Source organism: Rhipicephalus sanguineus, chromosome 1 (assembly GCF_013339695.2).
Source record: "Rhipicephalus sanguineus isolate Rsan-2018 chromosome 1, BIME_Rsan_1.4, whole genome shotgun sequence".
Classification (NCBI taxonomy): Eukaryota; Metazoa; Arthropoda; class Arachnida; order Ixodida; family Ixodidae; genus Rhipicephalus; species Rhipicephalus sanguineus.
This window is the reverse complement of record NC_051176.1, coordinates 60,261,417-60,281,604: the sequence shown is the minus strand read 5'-3', so window position 1 is coordinate 60,281,604 and position 20,188 is coordinate 60,261,417. Positions and strand designations below refer to the sequence as shown.

General features: G+C 45.5%; 1 protein-coding gene across 1 annotated transcript in view; it reads left to right on the top strand.

Moving 5' to 3' along the window:
- Positions 1–20,188, top strand: part of LOC119391907 (protein GPR107) — a 72,238-nt gene that overhangs the window by 34,977 nt on the left and 17,073 nt on the right. The window contains exons 7-11 of the mRNA XM_037659560.2: positions 3,516–3,623; positions 5,163–5,296; positions 13,704–13,779; positions 16,403–16,476; positions 18,589–18,706. Of these exons, the coding sequence (XP_037515488.1) occupies positions 3,516–3,623; positions 5,163–5,296; positions 13,704–13,779; positions 16,403–16,476; positions 18,589–18,706 (510 nt within the window). The remainder of the gene's footprint in view (positions 1–3,515; positions 3,624–5,162; positions 5,297–13,703; positions 13,780–16,402; positions 16,477–18,588; positions 18,707–20,188) is intronic.

Below are 20,188 nucleotides of genomic sequence, written 5' to 3'. Positions count from 1 at the left end.
AATGTATTTAGTTAAACATGTGGTACAACTGTTCTATCTAGCTCATTATAAAGATGAGCAGCGCAAAGCACAGAAGGGCAGAATTACAGGCAAGGCAGGACTGAGGAAGCGAAAGAGGGAAACACGTACAACTTGCCCGCATCGCCATTCCTATTAACTGTTCCAGCTTAGAGACAAATATTTACGTTTGAAAATCTGTGCTTGGTAATTGCTCCATGAGGTTGTTATGCTGCTCCAAAGCGATGTTGTAGCTGCTTCAGACGCAACGCTGAAGTGGCTTCAGTTGATCACATCACTGGAATTGAACACAACCTTTGCCACAGATACCACCAGCAGTGGTGGTGATTCATTACTGCCACCCACCGCCTGGTTCGGAATCCTGTGCACTCAGCCATGGCCCTGGTGATAGCGCTGATGTTTCAGGATATTATGTTATATGTTTGTGCGTTGTTGGCCCAGTAACAGTGTCGCATTCCACTCGTAAAGGCGGAGATTAAGCATTCTCCAAGTTTTTGGACTTTGGCGGAGTTCAGAGGATAAGCAGACTTTCTTTTTAGCTGTGATTTTTTTTGCAAGATTAAAATATGACTTGTTGCTGAACTTGTATGCTACTTTAATGTCTTCTGGTAATTGAGCTGAAGATCTCTAGAGAAGTGTACTATATTTGCTCATCGCTTTTCTTCTTCTTCTTTCTTTGAATTACTTGCAGGGAAAGGATAGAAAGCAGTACAGTAGACTCAATAATTTAGACTCCGATATTTCATGGTCTCTGGTAAATAAAAAAAAATCCAATTTTTGGTCAGGACGTCTTGAGGGGCTAGTTGGTTCATACTATGCAGGAAAATTTGCGCTAAACTAGAAAAGGACAACACAAAGAAGGAACACTTAGACAGATCGAGCGCACACTACCAACTGTTTTTATTGAACGTAGAGCATCAGTTAAAATAGGGAACCCCGAACTGCGCAGACACCCCGTGGCTGCGCATAGATGCACAGACACATCGAGGAACATCACGTGTTAACGCACATTATTCATCAAAAAAGACACTTCTGTAAGTGAGGCCTCGGTAGCGCTCTACGGCGCAGAAGTGTCTTTTTTGATGAATAATGTGTGTTAACACGTGATGTTCCTCGATGTGTCTGTGCATCTATGCGCAGCCACGGGGTGTCTGCGCAGTTCGGGGTTCCCTATTTTAACTGATGATCTACGTTCAATAAAAACAGTTGGTAGTGTGCGCTCGATCTGTCTAAGTGTTCCTTCTTTGTGTTGTCCTTTTCTAGTTTAGCGCAAATTTTCCTGCATCCAATTTTTGGGTGGCCCACTATGTTTTCAATGTATCTTGCATAAATAAAACTGCACTATTCCCTTAATTCTGATAATTCGTACATTTTTCTTGTTCATGCTGTAAATATTAGCAGCCTCTCTTCCCTCTAGTTGAACATTTGCATTCATATATTTTTAAAGCAGCCAAATATAACACCAATTGCCTGCATGACCTTGTCAAAGCCACAAGTAAAGAAAAAAAAGAGAGACAGTGGGAATGCACGTGATAATCTGCCATCTCTGTTTTTTCTAATATCTAGCCCCAAGTCATATTTGTGCTTGCATCCAATAATTCATAACCCAAACTTCAAAGTTCAAGATCAGCACTTGGGTTGTCCGTTTGTTTTTTCGTGTTCGTCTTTTCACCCGGTGTGCACTGCCATATGCTGTAATGATCAACCTACTAGCGCGCAAGCACATTGTAATCATACTTCTGATAGTTCAGACAACATTCTGATGTCCCCTTGACTTTGAGTTGTCGAGAGCCTACTGCATGTGTTTTAAATACATAAGCATTTCTATGCCAGCTCGATGAGAAAACTGTCCATCCATCCGTCTGTCCCTGTCATGTAGGATGATTATCACTATAACGAAATAAATTTATAAAACAAAATAAGTTTTCTTGGCAGTGCTGGGGTTTGAACCAAGGCCCCCCATGCGCCAAAGGAAAGTGTCTTAACCCTTTGTAGGTTCGCTTATATTTTTGACACTATGTTATATAAACTGGCCGTGGTATATACATATAAACCACAAAAGAATAGTATAAAACAAATTGCATCAAAATCAAGCCAGTACATTGCTGGAAAAAAGTGGGACACATATGTCCCACTGACTCGTGAAGGTACCATCATGCGATCACATCACCGGGTGTTTGGGATGAAACGGCTGAAACAAGTGGCGCAGAGAAGCACTTCTCATGTTGTGCGGAGGAACGTTGCGCGCCTCTCATTTCCAGCAGCAGAACAGCACCTGCACATTCGCCTTACAAGCCTTCATAGGGCTGTGGTTGGTTCCTGTAAAGCTTGCTTCACCATATACACCAACTATTTTTGTCGATTTTATTGTCCGTTCTTCTGCTGTCGAAATGGTTCAGTACTGATGTTGCCCCTGAATATCTGCTCACTTTTCAGGAGGTATATGATATCAAGAAAATTATTACCATGCACAGTTATCCACAATTAGGCTTAGCGAAGAGTGTGGCAATTTCACAAAGGACTGTATTTTGATGCATTTATCAGTCAAGTTACTGCACAAAAACACATGATGACTGGAAGCTGAAATCGCCTCTCTAGAAAGCGAGAAAAAGAGAAAATTACCTGGCATTTTGAATAACAGTTTTTTATCTGAACGAGAGGAAAATTCAGAAGCTTCCATGAAAAATGGAACAAATTTCAACGGCATTGCGGCACTACTGCCACCTTCCGAAACCGCAGTAAAACAATATTTCTCGAGCTTACATAGACTTGGGTAAGATAGCAGCCACTAGCGCTGCGCTAACTGTGACGGGTGATGTGGGAGAAAAACGTTTCTGCTGAAGGAAAAGTGGGGCGTATGTATCCCACTGACGCACAAAGGGCTAACTACTGTGCTACACACCCACGCTTGCAGAATGTGAATATATAACGACCATATGAATGTGTTGTACTGGCATTACAAAAAAAATGTAAAAGAACACTTTCTATCATGGCTTTGTTGAAATGTTTTGTGGTGGTGGAATAAAAGCCCTCCATCACGCGTGAACGAACTACGTGATCGGTCTCCGCTGGTTACACACGGAATTGACATGCAAAAACTCCGTGTCTTTGCTCTGGAAACGGTAATGCCAAGGACGTGCTTCAAGGCTGGCAGGGTCTGGGCGTCAAAAGTTCATGAAGAGGGCTAGCTTTGACGATGACTAGTGAGCACGTGTATTGAGTCCAATACAGTATGCGCTCGCGCTTTTCTCTCCGTCTTGCCTTCTTCTTCTTCTTCTTCTTTTTTCTTTTCTTTTTTCATGCGTGATTTTGGGGGGTCGACCTACATTCGAGTTGACTTATAATCGTGTAAATATGGCATATGATGTTTTATCCACGAGCCATACAATAATTTTTACTAATCTAACCTCCCCAGCTAGTTTTGCACAATGTTACTAGGATTACTTTGGAAACCCTTGCCATGCCCCCTGAAGACATCACTGTGTTGTTCCTTTCAGTTTGGTGTAAGCATCGACAAAGAAGCTCACGAGGGCCTGTACAGCCTGTATTTCCACAACTGCCTGGTTGGGTCGTTGGGATTCCTCAACAACTCTGCTAATCTCTCAGTGAGTCTTTTCGCATTATTTTTGCTCTACGTGCCACTAATGCACTTGTGGAATAGAAAATGGAACGTTAAAACTAGGGGTGTGCGAATATTTGAACTTTCGAATGTTTTTCGAATAGTGTTTGCTATTCGATTCGATTCGCACCGAAATTTTACTATTCGAAGTAATTCGAACTTCTGGAAAATGAATTTAACTGTTTATAACAACGGAAAATAAATATAAAGACGATAAATCGGCGTGCAGCGCCGATGTGCGAAACTGCTAGCCGCTTCCACTGGTGCTCCGAGTGGTCACTGCGCGACGAGCTTGCAGGGAGTTCACTGCCTATGCGTAAAATGCCCATCCATGGTTCTGAGGAGCCAGTGGGCGATGCGATTCGTTGCTTGCGACGCAACACGTTGTGGCTTCTTCGCTTTCGCATGTCCGCTAGCGCAATGTTCTTGCTCGCAAAGTTTGGATTCGTCTCGTACATCGGCGCCGTGAGCGGAGTTAGGCCTAGCCACGACTCCGAGAAGTAAGCTCGGTCGCGATGTGCGTGGCCGCGGTACCCGATGTTTCAAAGTAGTACGTCATGCTCGATAGCGAGTACGAAGAGTCGTCCCACGATGGTCTTCGTCACGAGGTGCGAAATGCTGATAATGCTGATAAGCAGAACAGTTTGTCCGAGATGCATGTCTGCTATGTTCGCGACGAGCACGGCGCACTATCGTAATCTGTTGCTTGAGCTTCCGCTTGCAGCTGCCAAACTAAAGCGTACTAATTACATTCTAAATGATTGTTTACCTGTGAACACAGAACGAGTGCGAACGCGTCAGTATGTAGCGAGATTTTAGGCAGCCGTGATCTTGCGACATGCAAGCAGCAGACGACGCTTTCCTGGAGTGAGGATCGGACCAATGGCGACGCATGCTCTCGAAACGAACTTCAAACATTTGCTTTTTGTACGCTTTTTTTTAATGGAGGACCTAGCTGAAGCGGGAAATTTGAAGACGGAGAAATGCTTTTTCCCACGAGCCCAAGATAAGATGGCGGCGCCCGGTTGCGCCGTTGCGGACCTATAATTTTTTTAAACATAGTTTTTCTTTTTTTTTTTGCAATTTCCACAGTAATTTTCGCCACCTCGGCAAGCACAAGTTTTTTACTGCGCTTCTACGTAGTTTTCAGTGACGATATTTTGGAATCAGAAAAAGGGCTACATAAAATTGACTGAAGATGTGATTTCCGAAAATCGATTTTTTTTTAAATTTTACGCGATACGAAAGCCGCATCCCCCCTTAGCTGTTCTTTGACCATGTTTGTGACTTGTAATTGTTCCTGTCTCATAAGAACATACGTAGGGATTCTCTGCAGCTTTTTTCGGTAATTTCTCTTCGAAGTATTCGAAAAGTATTTGAGGAATATTTGAAAATTATTCGAAAATTATTCGATTCGATTCGCACTCAATCTTTATTATTCGAATTTGCTTCGCACCCAAAATTTTGCTATTCGCACAGCTCTACTTCTTGTTTATACTAGTGTTCTTACCTGTGGCTTTAACAGGTGTCCATCTCGGAGCGGAATGACGGCAGCTTTCTTTCGGCTGGGGAGATCCCTCTGCCACAGGTCTACTTCCTCATGGCCGTTGTGTTCTTTGCCGTCGGCTGCTACTGGATCTACCTACTGCGCCAGAGGAGGCATGTGTTATTCATACTCATTGTGGCCCAAGGCTTTCTAGTGACAGTTTATCTATTTTTGTGGAAACAGACAAGTTCATTAACGTAGATAACCCCAAAGGCATTTGTCCTGTGGTAGAGACTACCACATTTCCATTCACGTAAGCCGATTTACTTCAAGAGGATTCACTACTGGCAAGGAAAATTGCAGAGTGGTTCTGTATTACCGTAATATTCCCAGCAAGCGCCCCACCTGTGTACGCACACCCCTCCCCACCACTCCAACGATGACTTCTGCCATGTTTGTGATGTCACACTCGCAGCACTGAGTCATAACGAAGCTACCACTCACCGTGGCCATTGTTCACAACGCTGTTGATGTGATCGTGGATTGTGACCTGTGCTTTCGAAGGACCTCAGCCAATGTGCATTGAGTCCTAATGTCGGGTGTCTATCAACCTGGAAAACCTGGAATAGTCAGGGAATGTCGGCATATCTGGAAAAGTCATGGAATTGTCGTGGAATTTTATGAAAACCTGATCGGGTCATGGAAACTGTCTAATGGCAGCCTGCACAGCTATCACAGAAACAATGCTTACCTTTGATCAAAACTTATAAAAGTCTCTTCTTCAGCTGCAACCAAAGTAAACAACGAAGCAGAAGCATAAAAAAAAGCAGTGCATAACTGTTGCTTCTAGAGATCACACAGCATATCTCCATTCCCAAGCATGACGTTGCTCATGCCGATAAATTTGGGCTTTTTTGTCTTGGCCACAATCTCGGCTTGGCATGAAGTCATTCTGGTTAGGCCAGAAGCATTTTGAAAAAAGGCTTGCTGGGCCAGGTCAAGCTCATTCAGTGGCGATGCAACAGCACTCATCACTGGTAGCTCATTTCAAGGGCAGCACGGCACAACTGCACCTAAATGTCAGTAAATTATGTTTCTGGAGATTGCAGAATTATATCTGTCAATATTTTTATGCGTTGTTTCCATAGGAGAGCATGTAAACGATGGAAACACGCCAGCCTCCATGATTCGTGCAAGGAATCCTGGAGGTTGCTGTAAAAACTAGATGATGTGTCACATGTAGTCGTAGCTCTGAACGCGCTTATAGAGCATGAGTGGCTTACGGAACTAAAAGCAGAGAGGGCAAGCCGTTCATATGTGCAAGTGTACTCGACCAGCACTGCACAAGCCTGACTGCCAAACTTTGGTAACACAATGCAGTGCTTGGAATGTAAACACTGTCAATTCTTCAATCGCTGTCCCTGTAATGGACTTAAAGCCACTAGTACGGAAAAAGCTCAGTGCTTACTGGCAGAGGTTATGGGATCTACAAGCACCTAACAAGTTACACTTGATTAAACCATACCTCGGCAACTGGCCGCCTATATCAAAAACACGCCATACAGATGTCACATTCTGTCGGCTTAGAATAGAACACACACACAGCACACACGCACACCTTTTCCCCTTCCCCTTCATTCCCCTTCATCCAGCCTTGTTTATTGGTAAAGAAACATTTTTAAATATGATACAATTGAACCCGTTTATAACAAACTCGGAAGTGCTGCGAAAAGTGGTCGCTATATTAGTAGTTCGTTGTATATGAACACACCCTTAAAGCATCCTCTTAGTGACCAAGGTGCTCTTTTTTTTTCTGCACATTTTTATTAAAAGGTGCTAACAACTGCTCTGATGACAAGTCTTTTCGCATCATGAAGTGACACTTGCTGCGTGCTCACGAGTCAATTAAACGACCTTTGCAATGAACTTACACCGTTTCACTGAAGCGCGGTACCACCACGTGGAGCCGATCATCCCTGGCTAGTTGCGTGCAGCACGTTGCCTACTCGGCTCACGTTGTCACTGCCGGGCCGCTTGCTGTATACCGTATGCGAGCGTTTGTGTGTACTTCACACGGGACAGTGCCCAGGTGTGATGAATAGCCTCTTCGTTCAACACGGTGAAGACAAGCATTATGTAAGCAGGGCGCACTCTACGTCTCCGTGATGCTCCGGCGGTCCTGCATGACGAGGCCTAGCGTGCTTGGGTTGTCGCCTAATAAAACATGCATTAGTATACACTCACTAGCAGTGCATCATGTTTCTCAGTGGCCGGGTGGCTCAACACTAGAGAGCTACTTTTGTTTACACAAAGCGACGCGCACTTTCAAGTGGTCTCGTACAACGCGGCGGCGGTGGCGAACTTGCAGACGGCTACATGATGCGCTTGTATTGTCGTCAAACCGCGCAGTTTACACCACACGCGTAGATTGATGCCATATGCGCGGATTGACGCCACACGCGCATTTTTCAACTGCGAAGGCATCGCCGCAATTGTGCGGAAAGTGCAATCATTGATCGGCCGGTCTCTGCTGTTACCGGAAAGACGGAAAGACCTTTTGCGGCACATTGTGGCGTCGACGAGTGGAGGGCACAGTGAACTTTAACAATAGTAAAAGTTATCGCGGTTATCGCGTCTTGCATTTATGGCTTCTTGTGTTCCAAGGAATTGTTTGGTTCATCGTAGGCGGTCATAGCTGCAGGGAATGGTGTCAGAAAAGGTTGCCGTGCAAAAGCCTGACCGCAGGGCTTTCATGCTGCCTTTTTTCTTGCTCACTGCCATTCTGCCGTTGAAGAAATGTCTGGAAAGTGAGCGACCTCGTTCGCAGTGTTCAAAATCTGCGTGTATGCTGCTCACCGATCTAGGATTTCTACGTCTCAAGTAAACTAGAGCAGGGCATGCGCGAGTACGTGCCTTTCTCATGCTTGAGAAGGCCTGTTTTAACTTTGTTTTTGCTTCGTATTGGGGAGATAGGTTTGCACGAAGCTTACCTTACGAGGCGACCGGGAAGGGACGCGACGTTCTCCACTGCTGCAGCGAACCAAGACGCTACGGCCGGGTTCGTCGACTCTCCGACACGGCGCAGAAAAGGCACTTGAGGCAGGTTGTCAACAAACACGGGTTTATTAACCCAAGATGTAGCACAGTGTGACAATCACGGGTTTGTGGGCCGTCAGGGTAACTCCGCAAGACCGATCGAGTACGCTTGCCGGCGGCGCTACGACCATCACACAAAGGGCAGCAGTCGAGCGCACGGACAAAACGCCGCCTGCCAGGGCAGCGCGTCGACCACTCGTGCAGGCCTGAGAGCATCTGACGCAGGCAAGCCAGCGCCAGACAGAAGCGAGCTCATGGGAAAGGGGTTTGTCACTGGCGGCCAATGAGGACCGGCGAAGCGCAGTGACGTAGGCTAGCGCAGTGTGTGGCTCGTGCGGGGAAGGCCAACGCATGGCTCGCCCCAAGCAAAAAGGCCTGGCGGTGCAGCCACGGTAGGGTTCCCACCGCTCGAGCCGCGCGGGGCCAGCACGTGCTAGCTGGGGAAAGAGGCGCCAGAGGGGAGGGTGCGCTCGATTCCCACAGTATGCACCATATTTTTACCGTGACCGTGTCTGAAGTGTTCATGGTAAAAGTAGGAGGCTTTGAAAAATGTTTGCTTTATGTGGACGCAATTTCAATGGGTAGCATAGGAAAATTATAAGTGCACTAAAATATGGTCGTTATAACCCATAGAGCATTATATCTGAGATCATTATAAGTGGGTTTGACTGTATATTGGTAGTATTTTTGAGGACCTACATACCTTTCATGTCATTTACAGAGGTGATCAGTAGCACAGCCTCTTAAAGGAAGTTGCTGCTGCGGTTGCTACATTAAAAGAGTGCACCTGCCTCCCAGCCCTTGGGATCAATGGTGCTGACAAGGCATCCACGCTAATATTACATTTCCATATTTCAGCATCATGATCGCTAGAAATTTATTCTCATAATGCACATTTCATGTCACTCTCATGATTTTAATTAGGTTTTACACACCTTTAGTGCGCAGAATGTTAGACCCTTATACAGCCATTGAACATAACTGTTCACCTGCCATTGTCAATGTCATAATGAACATAATCGTTATTTTTGCGCCAAGCTGAGCCAAAACCGTGAAATTTGTTGAAATTGCACCACGCTGTGCCAAAATGTCCGACTGGCCCTAAATGTTCTGAGTTCCAATAATTTTAGCAAGAAATGGAGGCCACCTTAGCCACATGCAGTTTGGGCATCATCATCCAATCTGGAAGCGCAGACCCTAACCCTAACCCCACCACGAAAGAAAAGAAGAAAGGACAGCAGTTATAAAATTTCCTGGCCTTGTTCTATTGCGTGCTGAATGCTTTTTAAGCCACTTTCGCCACAGCACACCAGTGCCTTGCAGAAAAGCGTACTAAAATTTAGAAGGGTCTATCAGTACTAGCTGTTGCAGGACACAGCACATTTTTTTCCTTAAAGGGGCCCTGCAGCGTTTTTCGTCAGCCTTATGCAGCATTGAAGTGTTTGTAGTGTAGAATACTGAGATGGGAACGCACAAACGATTATCAAAATCTGTGTGCGGGAACGGAAGTTATTAGTCTTCAAACTTGAAAACCCAGGCAGATGATGAGAAAAAATGTCCCATTTTGCATTTCACTCTGCCACTGACATCAAAGGCTAATTACAATCACCACGTGCATCTTAAGAAGACATACCGGAAGTCTGGCCACATGGTGGCCATTGCGTAGCACATGTAGCGTCGCTTTGCAATTGTTTTCAAAATTTTATCTTTAAAAACAGAAATCCTTTTATATCTGAGGAAGTATAAAAAGGACTTTTATCATTTTTAGCACGCAATAATGTGGCATAGCTGGGACCATACAAATATTGCATACGATTTGTCGTGTCAAGCCATTCAAAACAAACGGCCTTTGCCGTCACTGTCACGTGACGAAACGTCACGTTCGATGACGGAAATAGCCGTTGTGTGTCACTTATAATTTGTTAGCTTTGTTTTTGGCGTTGCAACTTGCGCAACAATATCGGTGCTTAGAATAATGGAGAGCTGAGCTAGTTAGTAAGTATTCATTCTAAAAAGTGTGGTGTCCTGACTTCTTTCTTCTGTCCGTGTTTGCACGCCCTGTCTTTTTAGAATGAATGTCGGTGCATTCCACAGTTCCCGAAGAAGCGATGAAAACGGCACGCTTCATTTGTGTTGCAGGGCTTCCTTAATTACTTGTGCATGCATGCGCCATGTAATTATAATCGGTGTATAAAAAAATTACTGGCAGTCATTCAGAGCTGTGTGCGACATTTCTGCAGCCCTGAGAAACAATAAACAAAAGCGTACGCTAGTTTGTTTGTTTTTTTTTTTTGCCACCCCCACTCGCTCCTGCTTTACAAATCTCCCGGATTTCGAGGTCGCCGGGTTGGCAAGTCCACATTAGCATTTGCAGCACCTGTCAAGTCATTTGGCAGGCACTGCGAATGCTAATGGGGACTTCATCATTGTTTTCACATTGGGGTGGTTCAACACACTGCTTTTATTGAAATAGCAGTGCTCATGTGCATTGTGCAAGAGTTGGCTGATGTTGAATTGTTTGTACATAGGTATTTTTCCTTTCTTTTCTAAAAGTAGGCCTTCTTTCATATACTTGTCCAAATTTGGGATTTCGTGCTACAAAAAAATTGCTTTTTTTTTTTGCCGTAACCTGCTCCAAATTGGGATTTTCGTGCTCCAAAGCTCCAAAAATTGCTCCAAATTCTATTTCGGCTGTTGCACCCCTGATTATGTTGAACTTCTTCGTTGACAGAGGCCTTCATTTTCGCGACATGTTGCCGAGAAACAAATCAAAACCATGAAGCAAGCTTGAAACCGCAAGCATGAATTGCCGAACCGAACTCCGCTAACAGCGTACGGAGCCGTGGCAGGCAAACATGGCAAGCGTCACTTAATTAGAAGAAGGGGTTGGGGAGGTGGGAGACACGCATGCCTCACAGTAAGTTGTCGGGCTGGGTGGGCTCTCAAAGGCTACCCGTCTCTTACACTTCCTCGTTTCAGGCGTGCTGAGAATGCTATGGTCCGTTCGACGGGGGACCATTCAGAGATTGCGCAGCCTCTTGACATAGCCAGTTGCTCGGTAACTAGCAGTGATTCCACTCCTGCGCCAACTGCGCCAAAGTGCGCCAAATTGTATTTTCTGCGCCATCCTGATAATATCGACGAAATTTGCGCCAAACTGCGCCAAAGTCTCGGGTTTGGGGGCTTCTATCACCGGCAATCGCACCGCCGGCGCGTCAGAACATGTGCAGCTCGATCTTGGGGCTGCCAATCAAGTCGCAATCATGGACCAAGAATTATTCCGCTGAATAAATAGCGCTCGCGCGTGCGTTCCGAGTAAGCCACGATGCCATGCAAGGTGCCGACGCAGCTTCTGTTCTGCAAGTCGGCTCGACAGCAAAACGCGCTCTCCGCAGAGGCTCGTGACGTCTAGGCCTATCGGCAGCGAGAAAGTGCGACGGCGATTCATCGGCGGACGTCGTCTGTTCCAGAAACGCTGCTGATAGCTCGTTTCAAGCGTCGCACGGCACGTAAGGAAAGCAATGTTCAGTAATAACTACATGAGTGCCGCTAAAATGTCTGTCACTTCTGTTTCCGGACATCGCGGAATGAAACTGGGATCGCTCGCAGTAGATATATGGGACAATATCGAATTTTCCTTGCTTCGCATTTATGGAAGAGCACGCGAATGGTGGAAACGCGTTGACACTTTTCCTCAGATATACTTTATCCATGGATCTTCATCCAGAACAGCTTTTTCGTAATTCCTTCCGCCAGCACGTCCGAGTTTGTAATCACTCTGCGGTAAATACCCCCTGAAAGGCCCTGCCCTTTCGAGCTCACGTGCTAGGGTTCCAAATCGAATTTTTTGCTTGCTTTTTTAAAAATGTCATCTCATTAGTAAAATCATATCTCCTGGTCGGAGCAGCCGCAAATGCGCAGCTGTCAGTAGCGGGCCCGTCGCTGACGGCCCACAGTGAAGCGGCTACGCCATATGTTACACGTCCGCCCCTCGCTTTCGGGGGTCAATAGCTAACGGTTAAAAAAACTCAGTTTCGCTTAAGAGCGAAGCAATGGATGCGATACCAAAAAATTGTATTGTGAAACGAAGTAAGACTAGCAGCTAACTCTTTTGGATCCGATCTTGCGTAACTCAACAAAACGCTGGTTTAAGGGAATATGGCCCCTCCAGGAACCGAAGCGTTTTCTTGCTCTGAGTTCTCTAAACGCGAAGTAAGCGTTGAGAGCACAGCAAGTTTGCGAGTCGTCTCGTGATGCCTCGAGATAGCGCGCGCGCAAGCGACTGCGCCCTTTGAACGATGCCCCCCCCCCCTTCCTCTCCCCTGGCGTCTCTTCATGCTCCTTACGAAAGACGGGCGGGGCGTTTCCTCTCTGTTTGATGAGCAATCGACGGCAGGCCCGCACGCGGGAAGATGTTATCTTATGCGCTGTCCGTGCGGCGGAGACAGACGGCCGGCTAGTTTAATCTCCGCTTCAGCCGCGTTCGTCGCCAGCGCTCGCGAGCTTTTACCCGCGGCTAGAATGCGCGTGGTGATTATTAATTTGGACTTTATACGAAAAATTACGGCAACGGCGATGGCAAAAATCCGCCGAGAGTGTCCATATAATTGCTATCGCAAGGGTCAATGTACGGGGCAGATATTGCGCTCCCCCTCTTACGTGATTAGGGGGGAGGCCCCCCCCCCCCTGCCCCCCTGTGCGCACGCCTATGCTTCTTTCTAGCCTTCATAAGTATATGCTTCTTTCCAGCCTTCATAATGGCCCCATAATAATACTCAGGTGCTTCAATGTTAATACAATATGCTTCTGCATTGCACTCCAGGATGTAAAATTCGCTGCTCCAAAGTGCTCCCAGATGCAAAATTATCTGTTACAAAGTGCTCCAAGATGAAAATTTTGCTGCTCCAAAGTGCTCCAAAACGGAAGTTTTGCTGCTCCAAAAATTGCTCCAAATCAGAAGTCTTCGGTAGCATCACTGAACTAGGGATCCTGTCCAAATCACGCTCCACCAGCCACTCCTTCGGCTAGGCTGCCGCTACTATTGCTCGCACGTTCGTATGATCTGCAGCAGCATGGAAACGCGTTCGGAACAGCCAATATTTTCTGTATTGTAAGCAATGCATTTCGGCGTGGGAATATTAGAATTCGTATCACACCAAAATTCGTGCCAGCTGTGATTGTATCACTGGGGTTTTATTGTACTTACTGTAGGCGAAAAGACAGATCCTGGTCCTGATAAAATCATTATACAAAGTTCACCCACCTTTTCCCCAAAGCACTGGATGGAGGCCTTGCTGCATTTCTTCAAAATAATCTGTTTGCAGTTGGGGGTGCAGGTTATATGCAGGGGCGGATTATAAGCTAAAAAACACACTACGCAATACACTTCAAAGCCATTGTTTAAGGTCAGTAAACATTATACTTGAAGAAAGGAGATCTTTTTTTACTTGATCTCAAGCATTTTTCTCCCTCTTGCACTCACAGGCAAGAAGCCTACAAGATCCACTTTCTAATGGGTCTCCTTGTCTTTGTCAAGTCATGCTCCCTACTGCTGCATGGGGTGAGTTGCTGTGACTTTTCTCAGTGTGACCCTTTGTTGTGTCGTGGGATATGGGCACGAGGTCTTCTCTGCAGGATATTCCACTATGAAAAGCCACTACATGCCACTAGTCGCTCAAGAAGCGGTTGTGTTGTAACGCTCTCTCACCTCACACCTTTGCCATTGGCGATTTGCAAGCAACTTTCCTGCAGAGTATGTGGCCCAGTGTGCAAAATGTGGCCTGTTCCTAAGTAGAGTTGATGATCTCAAATTCAACTTGAGTGTCCCGTCTCATAGTGATTCATCCTGTACCTGAAGTTTTGTCTTAAAGGGGCCCTGCACCCAAATTTTACCCACAGAAATTTACATTGCAACGTGTTCCTTGTATTGTCCTTAGATGAGTGCAAAAGGAATTTTGGAGATAGACGCATGCAAACCGAAGTTATTGAACTTACAAATTCAAAATAAAAGCAGACAACAGAAACTGGCATACCCTTTCGTATTTCACTCTCCCAGTGACATGTCAGACTGGTTTGTCTGGTTCCAATCAAAATGCAGTTTACATTTGTTGTACCGGAACCCTGTAGCACATGAAAATGACACACAAATTGGTGTCTTTTTCGCATCTCTAACAAGTATTAAATCACAATTTGTAAATTCCTCACATGAGTACATAGCAAGTGTGCGCTGTATATTCTTTATTTCCAACCAATTAAAATGGCCAGCATAAGCTGAGCGATACCTCACATCCGGTAGCAGAAATTGTCTATGTAAATGCCGCAGTCGGCGCGGAGACCCAGTTCGAAAATAAAATATCAAACGCATTGCTCTTGCCGATTCTGCTGGTGCCACAGCAATCATCAAGACTCATAACAAGCAAATGGCCAATAAAAACAATATGCGTAATTTAGGCTGCAGGGCCCCTTTAATTAAGGGAGGAGGCTACCCTGGAAGAGCAACATTTTGCTTTTTGAGATATCTTAATGTAATTATCAGGATAGACTCACAGCAAAAGAATTAAAGAACCACAAAGTTTCATGCAGTTATGTTTACTGGTTCCAAAGTTACAGCCATGTATCAGAGTAGTCTATATGGGTCCCTTAGGGAGGGTCTGGAGAATTTGTAAAATGTGCTAGCACTGTGAAATTCACTACTATGACTTTTCCCGGATGGAAACTTTAGGGCGAGATAGAGCCCTTTTGTTAAATTTCCTTGCTGAAAAATTTTAGCAGAGCACTGAGTCTAGTGTTGGTGATTAAGTTTTCATCAATGAAATTTTAATTATTACAAATTGCAGACATAATATATTGAAAAACGGCTTTGTCTTGCCCTGAAAAATGTATCCAGGTACATAATAAAAAAAACTGATAGAAATCAGATCAACGGTTCCAGAGATATCTCGACTAAGCAGCCTCACCAGCCAAAAAAGTCATTTTAAAAAAATGAACTTGCAGATGAAAAAAAAAAATGCGTTTTTATACACTTTATCCTTTGCCACATTTTTTGGTTTTGTTTTTTGTTTTTGCACAAGTCGGAGTTGCGATTGTCGAGGTTGATTCAAGATGCCAAGCACATTTCAACTATGTATTCATGTGCTGCTGGTACAAGCTAAAGATACGAGCACTGCAACCATCGATGCAGTCGCCTTTACCGATAGAGAAGCTGCTTCGCTGAGAGAAGGGTCGTTATAATCGTTGTTCGCGGCGCGCTTCACCACGGTAACAAAGCTTATATATTACGCTTCAGCTTACCAACCTACCGAATGCACATAGCATGACTACCGGCATGTCCGATAACACAACGATCACAGGTGCGCAACGATCGCAGGCACATGACACTTCTCAGTCGGCAGGCACAATGCAAGATCATAAACACGGTGTAGAACTCGGAAAGTGCCTCAAGTGATAACGAAAAGCAAAGCGGAACACACAAAGGCTGGATGCACGGCAGCAGCAATGAATGAAGTGAGCGTCGGCACGAGCCACAGCAGACGCACGGAGCAACCGCCGGAGCAGGCCACCGCGTGATCGCGCGCAGCAGCCACGTGTTCCTCACTCCCTCGAGGAGCACGCACTTAGTTTAAGCACAGCTGCACGTCGAGACGCGAGAAACTTGAAAGCCCCCGCGAGCCCCTCAACCATAAGCGAATCATGCTTCGGCCACGCCACCACCACTAACACCGAGGCCGTAAAAAAATGCACTGTAATAATTCACGGACAAAACGAAATCAAGATGGCACTGGTCGGTTTAACGGCACAAGTAGTACTCTATCCCAGGCAATAGACTTCTGAGTGAACTTCGTGTCCAAATTTTATGGCGGAAATGTGTGCATTCATATTCTCTGTTCTGCTTTTGCTTTATTTCATGATTATACTGGAAAGAGTAACTGAAAAAAAGAACACCTGCTTTTACCTTAAAGATCTTGAATCATGTGACACTGTGTGTCAAGTGGTTTGTTCACCAATTAACGAATTCACCAACATATTGTTGGGTGAATTGGTTAATAATGGAAGAACCAGAAGCTTCGAAAGAATGAAAATGAGGTACCCAGTACAGTAAGTGCCGATGCTCGGCGCCAAACAGGCCTTGGTTTTTTTCCTTCTGCCTGGCTTTGGCACCTGAGATACCTGTTTTACTGATGCAGATCAACTACCACTTCATCTCCAAGGATGGCTCGCCCATTGAAGCCTGGGCTGTGCTCTTCTATATCACGCACCTGTAAGTGCTTTCATTTGTACTTCCTTAAGGGGGGACTCAGCGCTTGAAACTTGTTTTTGAAGTACTTCGTTGATTTGATGGAACTTGCCGAGTTTATGTATATTTATGTGCTGATTTCAAGTATGTGATTATTTTTCTAGCACAGTAGTATGTAGTTTTCAAGATGTCAGACATTCCATGGGTCTTGTTGAGAGCAAGATTTTTCCTAAACTGAGAGATTTACGAAGTAAATCAGCATACCATAGTAATGTTGAATGAGCACTTTATGCAATAAAACAAGAATACATGTCATAAGCCTATTTAAACAAAAGTCATGGTACACTGAACATTCTCAAGGGGGTCAATGTCAAGCTGGGATTTCGCTCACAAATGTTCAGCGTACCATGACTTCTGTTCACATCCGTACATGTTGCAACGTTTTTGAGACCATGTGAAAGCTTGTATGCAAAGGGTATAACAGTGCACTTTTCACGCTTACGGTCACCTTTCAATTCCTACCATCTCTTGCTCTATTGACTTGTTTTTTACTTCAGTTTTTTACATGCTTTTGCGATAACTGCATTCAGGAATCCCACCTGCCTTAATTTGTCTACTTGTTTACCGAAACTGGGAGCAGGGACCGTGCAGTCTTGTCAGGGTATATAAAGTGGTAGCGAAGCCATCTACCATATTTACACGACTGTAGGTCGAACCATTTTATCTATATTTGAAATCCAAAGTTGAGGGGCCGATTTGCAATGGAAACCGAAACTAGTACCGCCAGTTAAAGCGGGACAAATGTGAAATCAGGCACGCTGTGGCATTGTTACAACATTATGTTTGTATTCCAGCTTTACGTGTAACATATAAGGCATGCGTTAATGAGAACTAACACACAGTAATGCCAAGGAATGCATTAATGAGAACTTAATATGCATAATATGCAGAATTAATATGCATAAAACTAAAGTAATGTGGAACAATCTTGACAGAGAACAGCGCTTTGCGATAGGGGGCGAGACACTGGAAGTTGTAAAGGAGTACGTCTACTTAGGACAGGTTGTAACCGCGGAGCCGAACCATGAGAGTGAAATAACTAGAAGAATAAGAATGGGATGGGGCTCATTCGGCAAGCATTATCAAATCGTGACTGGTAGTCTACCACTATCCCTCAAGAGGAAGGTATATAACAGCTGCATCTTACCGGTACTTACCTACGGAGCAGAAACCTGGAGACTTACAAAGAGGGTTCAACTTAAATTGAGGACGACGCAGCGAGCGATGGAAAGGAGAAAGATAGGTGTAACCTTAAGAGACAGGAAGAGAGCAGAGTGGGTCAGGGAACAAACGGAGGTTAAGGACATCATAGTTGAAATCAAGAAGAAGAAATGGATATAGGCCGGGCACGTAGCACGTCGGCAGGATAACCGGTGGTCATTAAAGGTAACTGACTGGATTCCAAGAGATGGCAAACGAGTGAGGGGGAGACAGAAAATTAGGTGGGTAGATGAGATTAAGAAGTTTGTTGGTATAACGTGGCAGCAGAAAGCACAGGACCGGGTTGATTGGCGGAACATGGGAGAGGCCTTTGCCCTGCAATGGGCGTAGACAGGCTGATGATGATGATGATGATGTATAGGGGATGTTATTGGTAGTAATTATGATATAAATGTGAAGAAAGTAAAGTGGATGAAAAGATAACTTGCCGCCGGCAGGGACCGAACTTGCAACCTTCGAATAACGCATCCGATGCTCTACCCATTGGGCTACGGTGGTGGTCATCCCCCCATCCACTTCATTGGGTATGTCTGTACATTTAAACCTGAGAGTGTTAGTCAGCACTGATTGTAGCCATGGCGGCGAGTGTGGAACACTATTTTTCTGCCTGCTGGCGTCACATAGCACGTGATCTTTCTACAAGCTGGCAGCTGACCAGTAACCCCTCGCACACTACCTGAAGGCATCAAGTCTGCCAGAACGAGACCCTCGCTACGAGTGAACGAAAGAAGTGGAATTTTAAGGGCTCGTTTTTCTTTGTTAGACACAGTATTAATGATATGCATGCGTAATATGTTGGGAATTTTCCTGCATATAAAATGGCCTCTGTTCGTATCTTTCTCTCCCTCTGGCCAGACTGAAGGGTGCCCTCCTGTTCATCACGATAGTGCTGATTGGAACGGGCTGGGCTTTCATCAAGCACATTCTCAGTGACAAAGACAAGAAGATCTTCATGATTGTCATCCCGCTCCAGGTAGGCTGTTTGAGCTCATGTTAGATATCGGCTTTTCTCATGCTTTGTGCCATTGTTGGTTTTTCCGCTTGTTTGCCGGCAAATGCAGGTTCTTGTGAACTAATTCACATTTAAGTGACATGATCAGGAAAAAAAACGGAGGAGGCTGAGTGACACTTTGCACAGTGAAACCTACGGCTTGAGATTGGTTGACAGTTTCTTGATAAGCAAGTACAGTCACCGATCGTTTATTCGAACTCAGTGGGAAGCGCCGAAAAGTCCGAATAATCGGGAGTCCGAAAAAAAGGATTCACCAGAAAAAAGCACTTTTATTGGCCAGTGGCCGGAAAAAACTTGTCAGTGCACTCTTTAAAAGGCGCGAAAATAACCACAACGAACAGGTAGGAAGGATACAGGACGACGCGCTCGTCCTGTCTCCTTCCTACCTGTCCGTTGTGGTTATTTTCGCGCCTTTTAAAGATGAACTTCAACCAACTCGCCCAACTGTCCCTGCTAATTGTCAGTGCACGTCTGTACACATGTACGCTTACGCGCGACCAAGTCGGCCTGTATTTCAGCCAATGTTTGGCCACCCCTGATGGTCGGCAATAGCACTGCAACGGCCTACACTAAATCCGCATTTGATGGCTGTGGTGTGGGAGGTGCGTCATCACGGCAGTCACTGTCCACATGCTCTGGTTCGAGTAGCTGACGGATGATCTCATCGCCCAACTCGATGAAAACTCCCAAGCAACTTCCACCTGGTGAATAATCGTCGCTTTTTTCGCCATCGTCGGGGCCTTGTAGTTGCCGCATTTCTTTAGTTCCGACGGCGCACATGGAACGGGCAGCGTCGGAGCAATTTCAGCACATCAGGCCTCGCACACCAAGCAACAAACAAGGGAGCGGGACACAAAGCTCGGGATGCAGATCAGGCCTAGCCACAGAAACATCTGACAACGCAAACTCTCACACGCCAAAAGGAAATGACGTTGGGCTGGTTGATGTTGCAGCGCTTCTGTTGTCGTACTCTCTTTGTCCGAATTAGGATCCGCGTCGTACTCGTACACGCTGTCATTCATCTCACACGCCGCACCGAGCCGATTCCAATCTTGGCTTGGCTTGGCCTGCTGTTTGGCCGTGGTAGCTGTTCAATGGATACTTTACTGGCTAAAGCCAAAAGGCAACCGTTACGTGTAGCCAACAAGCATAGCCTTCGAGGTCGGTAATTTCTGCGTGGATTTTTGACACTGGCACGATCTCCAGTTACAGCCAGTGCAACATTTCAGTGCTGGCAACCTAGCAAAAATATTGTAAACATTGCTGACAGCTTGTCATGGCGTTCAATGTTGCACTCGATGAGCCAGCTGGAGTCCGAAAAATCGAACGGCGGACTGTGGGGCGTCTGAATTTTTCGGTCATGAGTTTACATTACTTCAATGGGACGAGTGGCGGTGCCACGAAGGTGTCCGAATAAACGAGCACGTCCGAATTTTTGGCGTC